Source organism: Ahaetulla prasina, chromosome 14 (genome assembly GCF_028640845.1).
Source record: "Ahaetulla prasina isolate Xishuangbanna chromosome 14, ASM2864084v1, whole genome shotgun sequence".
Taxonomy (NCBI): Eukaryota; Metazoa; Chordata; class Lepidosauria; order Squamata; family Colubridae; genus Ahaetulla; species Ahaetulla prasina.
The window spans coordinates 11,522,951-11,537,684 of NC_080552.1; the positions used below are offsets into that span (position 1 = coordinate 11,522,951).

The 14,734-nt window shown below is 42.2% G+C and overlaps 1 protein-coding gene across 1 annotated transcript in view; it reads left to right on the forward strand.

Moving 5' to 3' along the window:
• Positions 1-612: 612 nt before the first annotated feature.
• NLRC3 (NLR family CARD domain containing 3) overlaps positions 613-14,734 on the forward strand; it is a 29,521-nt gene continuing 15,399 nt past the window's right edge. The window contains exons 1-6 of the mRNA XM_058157546.1: positions 613-1,046; positions 3,685-3,807; positions 5,580-7,320; positions 8,756-8,842; positions 13,045-13,128; positions 13,622-13,705. Of these exons, the coding sequence (XP_058013529.1) occupies positions 3,801-3,807; positions 5,580-7,320; positions 8,756-8,842; positions 13,045-13,128; positions 13,622-13,705 (2,003 nt within the window). The 5' untranslated portion in view covers positions 613-1,046; positions 3,685-3,800. The remainder of the gene's footprint in view (positions 1,047-3,684; positions 3,808-5,579; positions 7,321-8,755; positions 8,843-13,044; positions 13,129-13,621; positions 13,706-14,734) is intronic.

Sequence of the window (14,734 nt, forward strand, 5' to 3'; positions counted from 1 at the left end):
ATTATTATTATTCTATTCTATTCTATTCTATTCTATTCTATTCTATTCTACTCCTCTATTCTATTCTATTCTATTCTATTCTATTCTATTCTATTCTATTCTATTCTATTCTATTCTATTCTATTCTAAAATACACTTTTCCCAAAAGGTTTCCACAATTTTGGCCATGGCTGTAAGAAGAGAGCAGACCCCACTCCCTCTAGCACTGATGAGGTTACCTAGTTGGTAATATCTGCAGGAAAACCCAGAGAGCACTGAGGACCTCACCGTTCAACCCTGGGCTACAAATATACTCTGCTATCCTAACTCTGTTTTAATTGATTGAATGGGATCCCACCTAGCTGATTTTTCACATCAAAAGAGAGGTGGTTTCTCTTCTTCTTCTTCTTCTTCTTCTTCTTCTTCTTCTTCTTCTTCTTCTTCTTCTTCTTCCTCTTCCTCTTCTTCCTCTTCTTCCTCTTCTTCTTCTTCTTCTTCTTCTTCTTCTTCTTTTTCTTTTTCTTCTTCTTCTTTTTTTTTTTTGCTACAGTCTGGTACCATCAACCAAGATACCCTGTGGTTCACCCTCTGTCACGTTGCTTCTGGGTGGCCACCTCACTGCACCAGGTTGTCTTGTAGGCTGTGCAACGAACAGGAAGGAAGATCGACTCAGACCCCCGCAGCACAGGAAGAGGTGAACAGTGAAACTCTGAACTCAAAAAAAAAATCATTAAAAAAGAGAATGCAACGTTGCTGGAACCATGTCGGCAATTCAGTGACAAGAAAAAGCTGTCGTTTGCAACCCGAGTTAGCCTCATCGCAACTTTATTCTTGGACCGAAGGCATCCCATAAGAGACTTGAATCTACCTTTTTTTATCATAAAAACTCTCAGTGTTTGGAAACCGTTGATCCGGACAGGATATCATCATTCAAAACCGGGTCTTCCATACAAGGAGACATATTCAAAAGGGAAGCGCTCAAAAATAAAGAAATTTGGCTTTCAAATAAGCTGGAAGTTGGATTTAAAATGAAAGTTTCAAGGAGTCCTGGAGGAACTTCAAGAAATGTAAGTATTCACAGAGAAGGTAGGGAATTAAGAGTGTGTACCTCTACGTACAGGTAGTCCTCAACTTACAATAGTTCATTTAGTGACCGTTCAAAGTTACAACAGCACTGGAAAAAGGGGACTTGTGACCATTTTTCACACTTAAGACCATTGCGGTATTCCCATAATCAAGGGATGAAAAGGCAGATGCTTGGCAATTGACTCACATTTATGACGGTTGCAACGTCCTGGGGGTGTGTGTGTGTGTCATACGATCCTGTTTTGCGACCTCTGAGAAGTAAAGTCAATGGGGAAGCCAGATTCGTTTAACAACCGTGTTACTAACTTAAACAACGGCAGTGATTCACTTAACAGCCGTAGCCAGAATAGTGGTAAAATGAGGCAAAATTCACTTAATAACTGTCTCACTTAACAACGGAAATTTTGGGGCTCAATCCTGGTCGTAACCTGTATTTTGGGGATGGTTTTTTTAAAAAAAAAAAACCAGGAGAAAGCAAAAACTATTTTAAATTTCTTTGCCGATTAGGTAGCTAAAAGTCACAAGAGGTGCATTCCTGACAACGGTGTAGCCAAGATTTGGCCTCTTCCTTCAAAGCTTAATAGAATAGAATAGAATAAAATAGAATAGAATAGAATAGAATAGAATAGAATTTTATTGGCCAAGTGTGATTGGACACACAAGGAATTTGTCTTGGTGCATATGCTCTCAGTGTACATAAAAGAAAAGATACGTTCATCAAGGTACAACATTTACAACACAATTGATAATCAATATATCAATATAAATCATAAGGATTGCCAGCAACAAGTTATAGTCATACAGTCATAAGTGGAAAGAGATTGGTGATGGGAACTATGAAACGATTAATAGTAGTGCAGATTCAGTAAATAGTCTGATAGTGTTGAGGGAATTATTTGTTTAGCAGAGTGATGGCCTTCGGGAAAAAAACGGTTGTGTGTCTTCTGACAGCAGTCGCATTATAGCATCTTCTGGCCACTGATGTGCGGATGTGTACATGGGAAGTGTAACCAGTGAGGGATGGTTTTGTTAAGTTTTAAATTTAATACAACAGCAAGGGAAATGGCTGAAGATGCTTGCAGGAAACATTCGTGGCTTTAACCCAGAATCACAAGAATCAAATCCTGGGGAAGCTTCACAAAACGGAGAGCGAGAATCGTAAATGGTATTTATGATACAAAATGCAATTTGGTTTTTGTTCTTGGAGACCTGAGTCCTGTCCTACCACCATTCGGGTTGCCTGCCAGAGCTTTTCAGCGGAGGAGTTTTTATTTTTTATTTCCTGACCTGAAGAGATGGGACTATCTGAGTCATCGTCCTTTTGCAGACGTAGCTAACTGGGGGGGGGGGGTTTCTCCCCCTCTTTAATACCAAAGTGTATCCTACACATTCAGCCATTCTTCAAGATGATAGTAAAGCACGCAGAGGACAGATGCAGAAAAGAGGGACACTGAAACAAAGTGAAAAAAGAAAAACAATGCAATATACAGCAGTGGCCAAAATTGTGGAAACCTTTTGGAAAAAGTGTATTTTTGAGGGTTGATGGCTAATAACACTACTTTTTTTTTTTAATTGAAAAAGTTTTACAAAGTTCCGACCCCTTTCCCCCCTCCCCCCCCCCCCGACTTCCCGGAACAAACACAAGGTATAGTTAAAAATAAAACAAACATATACTAAAAAAAATTTCCCTCCTAACTCAATTATACTCCTACAATTCTCATCAAATCCTGACCTCCCCCAGAACAATCAGAAATAATACATCCTAATCATTCAAAGGCAGTCTGATAACTCTTAGTCTGATATCTGCTTTGAATATAGTCAATCCATTTTTTCCATTCGTTTAAATATCTTTCTTGTGTATTGTCTTTCAAAAAGGCTGAGATTTTTGCCATCTCAGCCAAATTGGCAACTTTCAATATCCATTCTTCTATTGTGGGTACTTCTTTTTTCTTCCAATACTGTCCTATCAGTAATCTTGCTGCTGTTATTAGATTTAAAAACAGTTTAGTCTCAATTACCCTAGAGCCTGTAATAATTCCCAGCAGAAAAAATTGCGGCAGGAACTTTATCTTCTTTTTCAGAGCATTTTGTAAAATCTACCAAATTTTTATCCAAAAAGCCTTAATATTCTTACAAGTCCACCAGATATGGAAATATGTAGCGTCATCACAATTAGATCTCCAACATTTTGCTTGCATATCTGGATACATACACGATAGTTTCTTAGGATCTAAATGCCATCTATAAAACATTTTGTAAAAATTTTCCCTTAAATTCTGTGCCTGCGTAAATTTAACATTTCTAACCCAATTTTTTTCCCAAGTTTCCAACAATATTGGCTCCTGAAAATTTTGTGCCCACTTTATCATACAGTCCTTTACCAAATCCCTTTCAGAATCTATTTCAAGTAACACATTATTATTATTATTATTTTGAGTTTCAAGATAATCATCTTCCACTGCTGGAATGGGCTGAGAATAGCCCAGACCTTCACCCAATTGAAAATCTATGAAACCGACTTCATAGTTAGTCAGAAACGACCCAGCAATAAAACCCAGTTAATAGAAGCAATAGTTTTCCCTCCTGCCTCAGCAATAATCTTTTTTTTTCCTCCTTCAGAATCATGGATAAAGGCTTTTCCAGTAAGACATCCCATGGAATGCATCAAGTAGACAGTTTTGAAGGGTGAACCATGTCATCGCTCTATTGCAGCTAATGATCCCAGCAAACCCCTGATGGATGGTGAGTAGATAGTCTTACCAGGGGACGCATTCTTGCTCTATTTTATTGCAGTTGGGTGCACAATCGGCCAGATGTTTAGGCTGGATTTGGCATTTTTGCCCAACTGTTGAGAACCTGGGACCCGGGATAGGCAGATGTTGTTTGATGGCGTTAAAGATATCCTCGCAGGACGTGAGCTGTTCCAGATAAAGCTGCCTTTTGCAATTGACTAACAGGATTTTTTCAATTGCAAAAAACAGCTTGGAATCATCTCCTCCTCCTCCTCCCCGTCCCCCTCCCCCTCATCCATCTCCATTTCCATCTCCATTAAGGGTTATGAAAAATACTTTTGTATGTGAGTCATCTAGACAGTTTTGCAGGGTTTGCTAGTCTTTAACCTCAAGATGAGAACAACTTTTAGCAACATAAAAATAAAAGTGATTTTACGCCATGGACCACGTTTCTTTCAAGATGCTTCAACCACTCCTGGCCTTGTATGGATATTGGTTTAGGGTTCTTCCCCATATGGGAGTTTTTAAATATATAAAGAAGAAATAACTTGAACTTTCATTTCCCTTTGAAGCCAACACTGACTGATAGAATTGTCTCCAGTTCCTTCAGTTCAGAATTTTGGAGGGGATTCCTATTATACCTTTCAAAGCCCTAAACATCAAACAACTTACTCTGTTATCTTTTAGTGCTGAGCATCATGATGTTTGAGTCATGAAAAGGAAGGGATGCATTTAGAAGAGAGCCCTTCCCTTCAACCTTATTGTAGAACCCACTGTAACAGCATTGTCAAAAAGGAATTAAGAGTTGTTAACCTAATCTTGTGGAGCTTCTTCTCCGGTAATATTGTACTGCTAACTAGAGCATACAAAACCTTTGCTAGACCAATTCTCGAATACAGCTCGTCTGTCTGGAACCCACACTGGGTATCAGACATTAATACAATTGAGCGAGTCCAGAGATATTTCACAAGAAGTGTACTCCACTCCTCCGCTCACAGCAGAATCCCTAATGCTACCCGACTTGAAATTTTGGGATTAGACAATTTAGAACTACGCCGCCTTTGGTCTGACCTAAGCGTAGTACACAAAATTATCTACCACAACCTGGATTATCTGTCCTACCTGTCAATGACTACTTTAGCTTCAACCGCAATAATACACAAGCTCACAATAGATACAAACATAAGGTAAACCGCTCCAAACTCAATTGCAGAAAATACAACTCCAGCAACAGAGTGGTCAATACCTGGAATGCACTATCTGACTCTGTGGTTTCATCCCCAATCCCCCCCAAATTTTAACCTTAGACTGACCTCACCCCATTCCTAAGAGGTCTGTAAGGGGCGTGCATAAGCGCACCAGCATTCCTACCGTCCTTGCCTACTGTCCCCCATTTATTTGTATCCATTTCCTATATTCATAATCATCTTTATACTTATATCTGATACCTTATATATGCTTGGCAAATAAATAAATAAAATAAAATAAAGTAGTGAACAAGGTTGACTCAGCCTTCCATCCTTTATAAGGTAGGTAAAATGAGGACCCAGATTGTTGGGGGGGCAATAAGTTGACTTTGTATATAAATATACAAATAGGATGAGACTATTGCCTTACACAATGTAAGCCGCCCTGAGTCTTCAGAGAAGGGCGGGATATAAATGTAAATAAAAAAAAAATCTTGTCAGCCACCTGTGGCTTATTAGACAAATACCCCAATCCCTGATGTGACATTCCTGTATCTCTGGTCATTTGGTCATTCTCTTCCTTCTTTCTTCACAGAACCAATGGTCCAAAGGCACATTGAGGGTCTTCAGACCTGGTGTGGGGCTAACCCAGAACTCATCCCTTTGGAGAGGTTGACCGATCTCCTCCTCGTGGAAGGGCTGAGCGATCTCCAGCAGAAGCAACACGATTTCATACAGATTGAAACCGCCAACGGCTTAAGGAACGTCTCTAAGAAGATCCCCTTGGAAAAGCTCTTCCTGCCTCTCTCCAAGTTGAGCAGACCTCCACGGGTCTCGGTGACGATTGGCGTGGCAGGAATCGGCAAGAGCACCTTGGTGAAATTCTTTGTCCACGCTTGGGCGAAGAGAGAGCTGAGCAAAAAATTTATGTTTGTTTTGCCTCTCACTTTTCGGGAACTGAACGCTTACGACAAACTGTCAGCCGAGAAGCTGGTCAGGATGGCAGCCCCCCAATTAATGGACCTGAGGGCTCTTCCCATGAGCAGCGCCAGAGCCCTTCTGATCCTGGATGGACTAGATGAATTCAAGACACTTCTGGATTTTTCCAACGCAACGGTTTGCACAGACCCCCAGAAGGAAATCCAAGTGGACAACCTACTCACCAACATCATCCGAGGTCACCTGTTGCAAAAGATGTCCATCTGGATTACATCCCGGCCAACAGCGACCAGCCAAATCCCAGGGGGTCTTGTGGACCGGTTGACCGAGGTACAAGGTTTTGGAGATGCAGAAATCAAAAACTACTTAGATCACATGTTCAGCGAAAACCGAAGCTTGGCAGATGGTGTGATGCAACAGCTCAAGACCAACCGGTCCTTGTATGCCCTCTGCACCGTGCCAGCATTTTGCTGCATCTGTGGCTCATCGATGGGCTATTTTCTAACAGCCGCTGATCGGCCTCTTGAAACTTCAGCCGTTCCTAAGACTTTGTCGGAAATCTATTCCTATTACTTTAAAATATTGCTGTGCAGTGATTGGCAAGGGAGACAGAAGGAAGTCCTCCGGATTGAACCAATGGTGAGCAACGGCAAGAAGGTGATGAATGGGCTGGGCCGGCTGGCCTTCTACAGCCTGATCAAGAGGAAGTACATGTTTTTTGAGCAGGATATGAAAGCCTACGGAGTTGACCTCTCTTCCCTTCACTTCAGCTTGTCCAGTAGGATCTTGCTTAAGGAAGAGACCCCGGTTTCTAGCATCTACTATTTCTCCCACTTAACGTTTCAGGAATATCTAGCGGCTACTTATTATTATTCCGCGGCAAAGCGGGCCCTCTTTGACCTCTTTGTTGAAAGTGGCATGTCTTGGCCCAAGCTGGGCTTTGTCAACCATGTAAAAAATGCCATCCAGAGATCCTTACAATCCGAGGATGGACACCTGGACATTTTTATACGCTTCCTTGTCGGTCTCCTTTCCTCACAGGTAAACAAAGTCTTGTCCGATTGGTTCCTGGTGAGGGACGAACACCACGGCTACCGGAGTCACGTGGTGGGCCTCTTCCAGAACTTCCTGGCAGTGGACCAACTTGTCTCCTGCAGGACTGTGAACCTCGTGCGCTGCTTACATGAGCTTCAGCACACAGAGGTGGCTGCCAACGTTGAGGAGGCCATGAAAACCGAGAACTTAGCTGGAACGTTGACACCGATGAATTGCTCCGCCTTGGCTTACGTTCTACAGACATCAGAGGCGTGTGTGGAAGAAGCCAACCTCTCCAATTGTCTCACTTATCACATCTTGCAAAGCCTTCTCTCTCAGCTTCTTTACTGCCGCAGTCTCAGGTAGGTCTTATCCAGGATTTGTACAGAGACGAAGCTCATCAGAGCTTGATTATTTAGGCAGTTATTAGATGCATATCCTGTCTTTCATTGATGAGTCCATGGTGCTCAGGGGTGGTATTTACTTACCTTCACTACCGGTTCGCCACCTCCACGCATGCGCAGGGCCTTCCACGCATCACAGAGCATCAAAAACGGGACATGATGACGTCCGGGCAGGTGGGCGGAGCTTCCCACATCTGCTGCTACTGGTTCGCCCGAACCGGATAGAAACAGCTGAATATCACCATTGATGCACAAAGTTCTCCCTCCTTATATTTTCTCCCACAACAGGAACCTTCGCCATTACACCATCACACCTCTTGGGTTGAAAGGGAAGAACTGGCCCAACATCCCCCTGGATCTTCCATGGCTGGGGTGAATTAGAATGTGGACCTCCCCTCTTCTCATTCAGTACTTTTACCCCCTTCCCCATAACGCTAATGTCAGTGTTCCAAGTAATGCACCCATTGAAAGCAGAACTCCGAGGCAAGTAGATTCCTCAAAGAACAATTTATTGGATACACCATATTGGCACAACCCGACTCTGAAGGTTCCCATGGTTTTCACCCGATTAAAAAGTAAAAGTTTCCCCTTTCCCCCAAGTCATCAGTCATATGGTCCAATAGAAGTGCTGGCCGGTTGCTTGGTTACTTTACTCTTCCTCTCCCCAGCCACCTGTTGGAATGACCTTGGTTCCCACAGGAAAACCTTTTGTTTTGACTGCAAAGCCCCAGTTAAGTATTTCCCTCCCCCTCCCATCTAGTGGCAACCCTGAAGCCGCAAAGATGACCCCAGCCAGGTTTGCTTCAGGATTGGCAGCTTCTTGGATTGTTTCTGGAAATTTCCATGGTTCAGGTTCCAAATGTGCTTTTTTTTTCAAAAGGCAACTAGACTTACTTGGGTTTTGTTTGTTTCTTTGTTTTGCTTGAAAACATTTCGCTTCTTACCCAAGACGCTTTTCCGGTTCTTTTAGTTCAGAAGTAGCTTCTTGGTTAAGAAGCAAAATGTTTTCAAACAAAAAACCCCCAAGAAAGTCTAGTTGCCTTTTGGAAAATAAAAAAACAACAACAAATCCACATCATTGGGACAACCATGACCTGGATGATGGAGACTCTCTATAGACATCTGGCTGAAGAAAACTAGAATTTGAATCTCCCTGCTCTGTCCGGTCTTCATCTTCCTTTTCAAACCAACAATTCAAGATAGGTTCAAGACAGATTATCGCCTCGGTTCACACCCACCCAGCCTCCTTTGGTCAAATGTTCTCACAGCCACTGGGTACACTTCACCATTTCTCCATCGGCGCTCAGATAACCCATCCGTTTCTTTCTTCTCCCCACCTTGGATTAATGGAAAATGCTTTGGGGTTTTTTTTTCTCCTTTTCTTCCTGGCAAGGTTGGATTGTAACCAGTTGAAAGACTGTTCCATGGACCTCCTCAGCAGTGTGCTGAGCGGGAAAGACTGTCAGATTCAAAGAATCAGGTATTTCTCTCTTTTTTTTTATTGAAAAAGTTTTACAAAAACAAATGAATTTTTCCCCCCATCGCTCCTCCTTCCTCCCTTCCTCCAAAACCACCCTCCCCCCCGCCAGACTTCCCGGAGCAAACTCAAGGTATAGTTCAATAAACAAACATTCAGACATTAAATTGTTAAGATCTAACACCATTATAATCCTTCTCTTTCGCATATCCTGACTTCCTCCATTAAAATCAAAAATTACTTCCTTCATTCAAAGGCAATCTGATCTCTCTTAATCTGGTATCTGTTTTGAATATAGTCAATCCAGTTCTTCCATTCGTTTAAATATTTTTCTTGAGTACTGTCTTTCAAGAAGGCTGAGATTTTAGCCATCTCAGCCAAATTGGAGACTTTCAATATCTATAAAGAATCAGGTATTTCTCATTGACAAGACAATTCTCTCTCTCTCTCCTTCTTTCTCTCTTCTTTCTCTCTCTTCCTCCTCCCTTCTCTTTTTGCTCTTTTCTTTCTCTTTCTCTCTCTCTCTTCCTTTTCTTTCTCCTCCTCTCTCCTCTTTCTCTCTCTCTCTCTTTCTTTCTTTCTCATTCTTTCTCTTCTTTCTCCTCCCTTCTCCTTGTTCTTTTTCCCACTCTTTCTCTCTTTCTTTCTCTTCCTCTTTCTCCTTCCTTTTCTTTCTCTTTCTTTCCCTTTCTCCTTGTCCCTTCTCCTTCCTTTTCTCTTTCTCTCTCTTTCTCCTCCTCCCTTCTCCTTCTTTCTCTCTCTTTCTTTCTCTCTCTTCCTCCTCCCTTCTCCTTTTTTTGCTCTTTTTCTTTCTCTTTCTCTCTCTGTCTCATTCTTTCTTTCTCCTCCTCTCTCCTCTTTCTCTCTCTCTCTCTCTCTCTTTCTTTCTCATTCTTTCTCTTCCTTTCTCCTTCTCCTCCCTTCTCCTTCTCTCTCTCTCTCATTCTTTCTCTTCCTTTCTCTTTCTCCTCCCTTCTCCTTTTTCTCTTTCTCTCTCTTTCTCTTCCTTTCTCTTCCTGTTTCTCTCTCTTTCATTCGCTGTACAGATCGAACACGGGCATTTTATATTTCTGTTTCCATGCTTGGAAATGATTAGCAGCTGGCAGAATTATCCCCTATTTGGGGAAGAAATTATGCTTGTTTTGGGATGAAATTATGGTATCGCTCCCACTGCTGACAATAAGACTGCAACCTCATAACAGTGATAGAAGAGAGAGTTCATTTTCTGCTTCTCCTTCCTTGGTCTATCTATCAGAGATCCTATCCCTGTTGATTTCTAGCAGTGCCAAATTGAGACAAGACAGACAAATTCTTTGCGGCTGTCACTTTTCTTGATGTCCCAAGGCTTTTATTACTTGTAAGACAATAAAGAACAAATATTTAATAATGCAGTTTCTTATGATGGATGACCATTGATCTCCTCTGACACTATAATTTGAAGGAGACGACTGTATTTTTAGGAATCATTTCTTACAGATAGGACGGAGCGATGGGGATCGAAAATGACTTGTAAATGACTGGGTAGTAGTTGCTTCAATTGAGTGCGACATTTTTTTTTAGATAGCGTGGGAAAAAAATCTCCATCTGATTCAGTTCCAAGCCAGGAAAAAGGTACTGGAGACAAAATGGAGGCTGGAGGCTGATTGAAAAGAGGGTCCCATTTATTGATGAAGCAGAACCACACGTTTGTAGTTCTGGTGCAGCTGAACACATGGAGTTAAGAGTGAGGTTTTTTTATACCTTCTCTTGGGCTTTGCACTTGAACTTCCTGTTCCTGTGCAAGGACACATATCCTATTGGCTGTTGTCAGACTCCCATGGGGCCATATAGGGGTCATAGCTGGCTCTATAGGCAAAGGACAAATCCTAGGTGTTTTTGTCTGAGCTAAGTTTGGAGATTGTGCAATGTAGTGAGCACTGTTTCTTCTGCTAAATGGTAGTGGGTTAATCCTATTATGCCCTGAAGGGTCGTGTCCTGTTCTTCTTAACCCCATAACCCTGGAGCTGAAAGTCTTTTGTTTTGTAGATAGGCTGGCCCAATCTTTATTAAAAGGGCACAAAATATCTGCTGGGGCAATGGTGGGATTCAAGTAACTTAACCACCGGTTCTCTGCCCTAATTTATTTATTTATTTATTTATTTATTTATTCATATTTTTATACCGCCCTTCTCCGAAGACTCAGGGTGGTGTGCAGCCAATAAAACGACAAGAAACCTAACAAATTAAAATAAAATAACAAGTTTAAAAAACTGATTCAATCGCTGTATACTTAAAATATTAGCTAAAATTTATCAAAACTAAAACCTTAGTAAAACCCTATTAAAACCCACTAAAACCCCCCATACTAAAATCAATCAGGCCAGCCCCGCTTGGTGAAAAAAGAAAGTCTTGAGCTCGCGTGTTGATTTCTTCTAACAACCAGTTTGCCAGACTGCTCAGAAAGTTAACAACCGGTTCTCCTGAAGTGGTGCGAACTGGCTGAATCCCACCACTGTGCTGGGGGTGGGTGGGCTATTCAGAAAGGCTGAGTCTGCTTTCTGTCTTCAAGAGCATGTTTCTCCATTTCTCCCTTTGGGGGCAATATAATATTCTGCCTTTTTAATATTCCTCAAAATATTTCATTCTTCTAGAAATGGGTGGATGGGTGTGGTGGCTTCTTGCAATAGTATTCTGGATTTACACAAATTCTAGCCTAACACTTGCTCACTCGTGGTGAGAGCATCACTTTTCACTGAAACCGAAGCCTCTTTCGGCTCTTCTTATCACAAAATGAAATGCATGTTTACCTTTCCTTTGCTGCTCATGCTGGGCCTCAAAAAGTTTTTTCTCCATTTTAGTTAGTCTGAATTAATTTTAAGAGATTTGGAAGAGGGTCCAGTCCCTTTCCCATAAAACAACATCAACTTCCCAACAAAGCCATGCTGCATATGAAAACAACATATTTACATAAAAACAATTGCGACAGAATTTGGACAGAATTTGCACTGTCTAGTGAGTGCCAAATGACATGGATTTAGTAACTTGCTAACTAGTTACAGATTAACAGAGTTGGAAGGGACCTTGTAGGTCATCTAGTCCAACCCCCAACCCAATCAGGAGACCCTATACCATTTCTGACAGATGGCAGTTCAGCCTCTTCTTGAAAGCTTCCAGGGATGAAACTCCCACAACTTCTGAAGGCAACTTCTGTTCCATTGGTTGATTGTTCTCACTGCCAGAAAATTCCTCCTTATTTCCAGGTTGAATCTCTCCTTGTTCAGTTTCCATCTATTATTCCTTGTCTGGCCTTCGGGTGCTTTGGGAAATAGCTTGACCCCCTTCCTCCTCTCTGTGGCAGCCCTTCAAATACTGGAAGACTGCTATCCTGTCTCCCCTGGTCCTTCTCTTCACTAGACTAGCCAGGCCCAGTTCCTGCAAACGTTCTTCATATGTTTTAGCCTCCAGTCCTCTAATCATCTTGGTTGCTCTTCTCTGCACTTTTCTAGTCTCAACATCTTTTTTATAGTGTGGTGACCAAAACTGGATGCAGTACTCTAGGTGTGGTCTTACTAAGGCTTTATAGAGTGGTATTAGTACCTCCCTTGATCTCGATTAATGCACTTTAGGATTGCAATGGCTTTTTTGGCTGCCGCTGCGCACTACTAACACTGCACACTTTGTATTTTAATTTGATTTATTTTCTCTCTTTTAAAAGGATGTTCAGATTTATTAGCTTTTAACATTCCTAAACTGATAAACAAGCTGGAGATTAGCTCCAGATCAAAAAGAAAAAAAAAGTTTAGCAGTATAAATTGGGGTCTGGTTTATTTCCCCTTCTGACGTCAGACCTCATTTTAATGAACATGTATGATATCATGGGATGCAAATATGTGACATCTTTGACTACATGTCGCTGATTCCCTATGCAAAGGGGAGGTGACTTTTATCCTGTCCGGTCAACTTTTCTCTTTCATTTTTTTCTTTGTTATGTTAACTCTACAAAAGGATGTAAGCTAAGGATTAGTGTACCTTCTTTTCAGAGGAATCCCTTTTGTCTGAATATTCTGATAAATTGTAATAAAATGATCTTCCTGTCTCAGTTTGTCTCATTGGAAAATATGCACGGCGAGGCATCAGCCTAAAAAGCCATATTTGGCATTCGCTAGTAAACTGGAATGTTTTTTTTTTAAAAACTATTTTTTAAAATTACCCGGTTTTTTTGGCAGCTTGGCAGAAAACCAGATTGGTACCAAAGGAGCAAAAGCTCTGGCTAAATCGATGATGGTCAACAGGAGCCTTTTAGCTCTGGAGTAAGTATTCGGTGGGTTTTTTTTAAAAAAAAACCAAAACATTGTGGCGCTATGAGAGAGGTCGGCAGCTGGCTGCCATTGAGTTGAGCCTGGCCCAACAGAGAAATCTCTATCATCATCTTCGTCTTCTTCTTTTAATGACCCCATAATCCCTTGCATCGGGGTGGAGTCTGGGCAACTGAATGGAGCTGAGTGTTTACTGGCTGGATGCCCTTCCTGTCGCCAATGCGGAGTTTTGTTCAACAGATATATTCTCATTGTGCCCAGAGAGAGAAATATCTGCCTCTACCTAGGATCGAACTCCCAGCTTCCTGAATGTGAGGCGAGAGCTCCACCTCTAGGCCATCGCACCACTCAACAGGGAAACCTCTATCTCTGCTTAAAATTCATCCCATTTTTTAAAAAGCATTTTAAAAATCCATCTTCCGAGACGATCGAAGACTCGGGAGATGATCCGTGCGCTGCTAATTTTCCTCTCTTTCCCTCTGTAAAGTCTTCGGAGCAACGCCATCGGGCCCAACGGAGCGAAGGCACTGGCTGACTCCTTGAAAAACAACCAACACTTGCTCTCGCTAAAGTAAGGACAATTCCCATTTTCTTGGCCTTGCTTGAACCCACAAGCCTTGAGTAGGCAGTCCTCGACATACGACCACAATTGGGAGCAGAGATTCCATTGCCGAGCAAGGCAGATGTTAAATGAGGCATGCCCAATTTTTTTACTTTTTGCCACGGTTGTTGTGAATCATGCAGCTGTTAAGCGAATGACTTTGCTTGTCGGGAGCCGGCTGAGAAGGTCACAAATGACAATCATGTGATTTTTTATTTTTTTTTTGTTTACATTTATACCCCGCCCTTCTCCGAAGACTCAGGGCGGCTTACAGTGTATAAGGCAATAGTCTCATTCTATTTGTATATTTTTACAAAGTCAACTTATTGCCCCCCCAACAATCTGGGTCCTCATTTTACCTACCTTATAAAGGATGGAAGGCTGAGTCAACCTTGGGCCGGGCTCGAACCTGCAGTAATTGTAGGCTGCTGTGTTCTTAATAACAGGCTGTTCTTAATAACAGGCCTTACCAGCCTGCGCCATTCATGACAACCCCCCCCCCGGATCTGGCAACCATCATAGACAGACGCTGGTTGTCCGGCGGCCAAAGTTTGACCAGAGGACCATGAGGATGCTATAGCAATAGCCCTTAGACTTATATACCGCTTCACAGTGCTTTACCGCCCTCTCTAAGCTGTCAGCCTCTTGCCCCCCAACAATCTGGGTCCTCATTTTACCCACCTTGGAAGGATGGAAGGCTGAGTCAGCCTTGAGCCAGTCAGGATTGAACTGCTGGCAGTGGGCAGAGGGAAGGAAGGAAGGAAGGAAGGAAGGAAGGAAGGAAGGAAGGAAGGAAGGAAGGAAGGAAGGAAGGAAGGAAGGAAGGAAGGAAGGAAGGAAGGAAAAGAGCAATAGCAATATCCCTTAGACTTATATACCGCTTCACAGTGCTTTACCGCCCTCTCTAAGCGGTTTACAAAGTCAGTATATTGCCCTAAACAATCTGGCTCCTCATTTTACCCACCTCGGAAGGCTGGAAGGCTGAGTCAACCTGGAGCC